We start from the raw sequence: 6,476 nt of genomic DNA, 5'->3' as shown, positions 1-6,476 counted from the left end.
CAACTCGCCACAGAATCCACAACGAAGACGCTTCTCGGGTTCCCCTTATAATAGTTCATTATGTTGTACTTTCCATAATTCTTTTACCATCCATGGCTATGTTGAATTACAACTGAGATCAGCTGCACTTTTATTTTGGGCTCTGGGAGTTATCCCTCTACCTTCCACCATAAAGATGCATTTCAACTTCTAGTGCAGCAATGTCATCAACAGGAGTGAATAAGACGGACATATATCTAACTTTATATTCCATTTTGTGTGTGTATTTGGTTTAAATTGAAATCATCCAGAACCTTGAATTCCTAAAAACGAACAAGGGAAAAAGAAATGTCTTTAATTTCAATGTTCTGATCTATGAAATAAGCTTATAATTATAGACCGTTTTTTATGTGAAGGTCTGTTTTCACGGTTCCAGAGATCCGGGAACAGGTATCAGTGGGGCACTTCTAGCTTTCCAGTCCAAGTAAGAACCAAAGTACAATCTGAAAATTAAAGAATATTAATAAGATAAATAAATGAATTGTGAATGTATAAATGAACTAACATGATATGAATGGGAATTATTAATTGACAAGATAAGATGAAAACTATGACGTTTCGGTATAGAAGACAAATAGCCTTCATCGAAAGGGAGTGCTCAGGCTTCGGTTGTGGATTGCAAAACTGTTCCCCTGTAAAGGAGGGTAATCCGAACAACTATGGGTATGTGTTAAATATTTACCAATTAAATAGCCTTTAGCGCAGTATATTTCAGGTCAATTGAGATCGCTGATCAACCACAATTATAAAAATGCACATATCCAACCTCATGCCAAAACCCTTACCGCACTTTGCAGTATCCAAGCGGTTCAATTGCATCCCAAGCCAGCAAAATTCTGCGTCCTGATCTGCAGGTGAGCACAACGTTCTCGTCCTCTGGTTCTGGCTTGATGAAACCGTACTTCTTCAGGAATTCCTCGGGACTCAGGTTGAAGGCGGTCTCGAACTCGGGCACTGGGAGATTTGGAAAGAGTTACACTGGATTCTCGTTATGCAGATATCCTTTCGTTAATAGGCCTACACATATATGGATATGTCTATATTTTCGTTCTTTCTTTTTGTCTTGAACGTGACATTTTCTCTATAACACGAATCTTAAATATACAGTCAAAATGACAGCACTTGCCAAATATGTTTTAAATACCCAAATAATGGGACACGTTGATTAGGTTACTAAGGGTTTCGAAGCTTCATTTACGATATTACTGCTCGTGGCTGTACTATGATCTAATCAAGAGATACTAATCAACAATGAAACAAAGTAAAAATAATCCTTAGCCAAGAAAAAAACTTTACGTTAACGTTACTGATATCATTAATTTTTGAAACATAAAAACAAGACTTTAAAAATAATAGGAAGATGTTACCTAAAAGCCCAAGAGTATAGAAATTACCAAAACAAGCTCTTCCTCAAAGTGAAGGCTCACACACATACATACAATAATAAAATGACCAAAAAAACATAAAACTATGAATAAACTTTTAAGCATAGAATTAACACTTAAAAGCCCAACAGATCTTAAAAAAAAGAAAAAAAAAAAGCACAAACAGTTGCTGAAAAGACCAAAAGCATGGATAATAAAATCAGAATAAACAGTTACTTGAAAGGTTAAAGGAATAGACCCCCAATCCCCTTGCCTTGGACCTGAGCCTTTGCCTCAACAAATTTTGCAGGGTCTTTTTTTCCCTTTCCCTTTTTTTTCTCTTCTTCATTCCCCTTTTCTGTCAACTTATCCTAATCGTTAACTTATTTTTATCCTTTTCGCTACAATACTCTATAATAATGTTTCGCCCCCAAGCCCCACCCTATCACTGTATTTTGAATACGCCGCTTATGGCCTTAAGATGACGCGCCAGAATTTTTTTTTCAATAAACAAACAAATAATAAAATAGAAAGGATAAATCAAAAGAGGCAGTTACTTGACAACAAGGAACAACTTACGAGGCACATTCTGGCTTTTGGGCAGTTTGCCAGTCTCTTCCAGTTCCCACCGGTTCCTTACGTCGATCAACACCACGGAGTCATTGAGCAGACCTTCAGCCAGCTCCTCGAATTCTATCCCTGTGGAATTATTCGACTGTGAGAGTGAATATGTATTACCTAAATCACACTAAATCACAGTACGCATACACTCATTACTTAAGCATTCCCTGTTTAAGAATGGTATTATATTGTAAACACTGGCGTAGCTAAAGGACTCAGAAGAGGATGGGCAATTGTTCAACGTCCCGGTCACCCCGATGGAGTAAATAAAGAATATGCTAGTTTATCTGTATATCAGTCTGTTAGTCTCAGTCTCTCTCTCTCTCTCTCTCTCTCTCTCTCTCTCTCTCTCTCTCTCTCTCTCTCTCTCTCTCTCTCTCTCTCTCTCTCTCTCTCTAATAGTATTAGTAAGTAGTATAAGATTTTTTTAGTTCTATTTAATTTTAAGGACATAGAATATATAGAGATTAAATATACAGAGATACTACAAAAAATAGACAGTAAGTGACATGAGAACGACATACTACCAGAAAAAAAAAGATATACAGTAAAACGCAACATACTCACCAATAGGATAAGTAATCCCCGGAATCCTACAGGAAGCGTTCTTAAAGGATTCTCCATCCTCGCTAGCCAAGTCCCCCCTCGCACCGTCCCTGATGGTCATAGAAAACGAAACACCTGCCCCGGCAAGCACCACAAGGACGGCCGCTAATTCTATATAAGGAATATATTTGGTTAAAATGGTGATAAATGCATAAGGAAAGAAAATATTTTACTTCGAGTGATGACATTTTTTTTATTGTGATCTGAGAGATAATAATTTCTTAAATAAATAGTGCAGAAGAGCGCATTTAAAAGAGTATGGTTATGAACAAATATACACGTATAATACTAATATTATTAACAATAACAATAAAAAAAATTATCATAATAATAACGAATACTAGGCTTTAAAGTGGTGTAACAGCAGCAATAGCAATGATCATGGTGATAATAAAAACAAAATTAAAATAATAATGGCGATATCAAGCTGATTATTTTTGTTGTCATTATTATTATTATTATTATTATTATTATTATTATTATTATTATTATTTTCATTATTGTTATTATTATTATCATTATTATAATCATTATTATCCTTGTCATTATTTATCATCACCAATATCATCTTTTATTTTAATCACTATCATTATTATCATCAATACCATCATCATCGTTCTTACTTTCGCTATCAATATTACTATCACTATGTTTTGCTATATAATTAAATCCATTGTCATTATCCATCCCATAATATCATCATCATCATCACATCCCAAACAGGAAATTAATACAGAGTATAGACACCCAAGGTATATAGGGCGGGACACAGGATACACCCGTGAAGCAAGGGGATTCCAGTATGAATAGGTGGATACAGTGCTTACATCGGAATATAGGGTCATTTATGATTAATATTCGCGTTGTGTGCATCACGTGAACTTGGATAATGTATGTGTTGATATGCAAGTTTATATGGTGTGGAAAGTATGGGTTTTTATATGGGTTTGGGAGGTTGTGCAGTATGTGTGTGCAGGCGTGAATGAGGGGGGGAGGGAGGGTGTGTGTAATGGGGAGAGACGAAGCACAGAAGTTAGGGGTTTGTGGAGGGTAGTTCCTCTAGTGGGGATTTTTTTTCCGTTTAGAGGTGTTTATGGGACGCAATATATCACATGAATGATGGCGACCACCTCCCCCCGGCGAAGGTGTGTGTGTGTGTGTGTGTGTGTGTGTGTGTGTGTGTGTGTGTGTGTGTGTGTGTGTGTGTGTGTGTGTGTGTGTGTGTGTGTGTGTGTGTGGTGTGTGTGTGTGTGGTGTGTGTGTGTGTGTGTGTGTGTGTGTGTGTGTGTGTGTGTGTGTGTGTGTGTGTAAGTGCATGCATGCGTGCGTGCGTGTGTGCGTGCGTGAGTGTGTGTGTGAGTCAGCAGTTGAGTTACGAAAATGTCTGAATAAACCAAACAAAACACAGAATATATAACGTCATCCACAATGCCTTTCGCTGCATGAACATTCATTAAAAAAAAAGTGACCGGGCGGCTTACTTTCTATTACCTATAAAGAAGTTCAGCTAACACCAAAATTTACCTAAAACACTCAAAATCACAACACACATAAACTCCTTTCTTAAGCATTTCCTCCTTAAGAAACCTTTCCCGAATAGCTAATAAAACCTCACTGTTATACACTTGAATAATGCTATATATACACACTAAAAATAGTAAAATTCCATCTTATCTTCTCCACTGCCTCGCTATACCACACGTTCGATGATTATTATTACAATTATCCTTATTATAAGACGCGGAATCAACCTAGAGAGACACACGTTCGATAATTATTATCATAATTATCCTTATTATCAGACGCGGAATCACCCTAGAGAGACTCACTTATTACAACTCATTTTCTACAGTGACGAGTTGGTGAATGCGACGTTCCGCTCATGGAAGGTAAAAAGGAAGGGTGTGGAGTTGCCAACACGGCATTTTCATTCCTTTAATTATTATTATTTTTTTCTAAGAGATTTGGTAAAATTCGTTATCGTAGGTTGCTGTTTCCGCCATGTTGTTGAGGCTATATATATGTATTTATTTTATTTTTTTTAGTTTATTGAGTCGTTGCTTTCTAGAAATTTGGTTTGTCATATCCTTGTGGTACCTTTCCAAGGACACGCCGCGCATTGCGTGAGTCATTGGGAATAGTGTGTTTAAGCCTCATTGCCATTCCAAGGATTCCAGTATGGTCGGGTGCACGTGGCCAGAAAAGGCGCTGAGATATATATAGAAAAGAATATGTATGTGTCCGCTGTATTATAATCCGTACACATACACACGCAAACGCATAAATTTGCACACGCACACATACAAACATATACATATACATATATATATATATATATATATATATATATATATATATATATATATATATATATATATATATATATATATATGTGTGTGTGTGTGTGTGTGTGTGTGTGTGTGTGTGTGTGTGTGTGTGTGTGTGTGTGTGTGTGTGTGTGACACATACATACACACACACACACACACACGTGTATATATATATATATATATATATATATATATATATATATATATATATATATATATATATATATATATATATATATATTATCAGCAAGGTTGAATTGATTAGATAATATTAAAGGCTACTTGCAAATGATTATTATACATTTTCGGATTTATTTCCATTACCTTGTCACAAAATCGTCCTGAAATAATATATATATATAATCGAACATGAAATGATGATTTTATTATACATGCTTTTTAATAAATCGTAATTATAATGTTACAAAACTCTGGCACATTTGTGGTTACAGCATTCCGAGGTACAAAGTTTCGCCAAAATAGTAGCTGTATCGCGCGCAAAATTATTTCCGCTACGTTTTCGCTAACCTTCGTGGCTCTCCTGCATGTTCCCTTTACGAGGTAGGAAGTAGGCAAAGAACATCACTTATGCTTGCTTAAATACATACGCACATACAAGCACGCACGCGCAGCATACAAATGATACAGTCTTGGTAGTTATCTGATGTTATTTATTATTTGTTTTATTATGATTTTTTTTCTTTTCTTCTCCTTCTCCATATACAGGAAGCCTACGCATAGTGGTATGGACATACACTTCTCATACCATCCTCTCCATGTAAAGAGAAGTGTTGTCACCTCGTTGTTCTTCCGCTCCCTCCGCATCTGTGACCCTCAAGTACCTGGATAGAGAGATCGACTTCCTATGTCGCTCGTTATCCAAACTGGGCTACCCTCGTCCTGTTCTCGACGTCGCGTTATCCAGGCCACGGCATACCTTCTATCACGACTCCTCTCCTAAAGAGACTCCTCACCTGGCGTCCTCAGCCTGCCCTACACCGAGGATATCTACTCTCTCGGTCGCCCTCTTCACCCTCTCAACTGCAGGCTGATCTTTCGCCAGGTGAACACTCCCCGTCGCAACCTGGTCCACACCAGCCCTCCCTCTACCTCGAAAATGGGTAACTATGCTGTTCCTTGTGCCTCCTATGATAAGCAATACTTTGGCGAGACAGGCACCAGTCTCACTAAGCGTTTGTCTCAACATAAGTACGCTGTATCCCAGGGACGCAACAGCAACGCCATCTTTTGCCATCCGTGGGACACAGGCCATCAGATGGACTGGTCAGCAGCGCGAATTGTCTTTCCTTCCGCTGATGGCCACGCCCGCAGACCGGTGCAATATTCCTATTTTCAGCTTGTACAGCGGCATTTCTCCTCGCTTTCCACATCCTCCGCCTTCTCCCTTATGCCGGCCATCCTGCATATAGGCCGCCCGATCCTCCGACCTGACCTGACCTGCCTCCGTTTCTGTTCCTCACCTGTCCTGTGTTACCGCGTTGCCTCTCCTCTCTCT

General features: G+C 38.2%; 1 protein-coding gene across 1 annotated transcript in view; it reads right to left on the bottom strand.

The window, feature by feature from the left end:
- Nucleotides 1–235: 235 nt before the first annotated feature.
- The window catches only part of LOC119574829, a 15,317-nt gene continuing 9,076 nt past the window's right edge, over nt 236–6,476 (bottom strand). Inside the window, exons 7-10 of the mRNA XM_037922149.1 lie at nt 2,592–2,741; nt 1,983–2,102; nt 825–993; nt 236–482 (exon numbers count right to left, since the gene is read on the bottom strand). Coding sequence (XP_037778077.1) covers nt 404–482; nt 825–993; nt 1,983–2,102; nt 2,592–2,741 — 518 coding nt within the window. The 3' untranslated portion in view covers nt 236–403. The remainder of the gene's footprint in view (nt 483–824; nt 994–1,982; nt 2,103–2,591; nt 2,742–6,476) is intronic.

The sequence above is a fragment of the Penaeus monodon genome, chromosome 1, assembly GCF_015228065.2.
Source record: "Penaeus monodon isolate SGIC_2016 chromosome 1, NSTDA_Pmon_1, whole genome shotgun sequence".
NCBI lineage: Eukaryota > Metazoa > Arthropoda > Malacostraca > Decapoda > Penaeidae > Penaeus > Penaeus monodon.
Note: the sequence above shows the minus strand (reverse complement) of the source record. Positions and strands in the feature narration are given on the sequence as shown.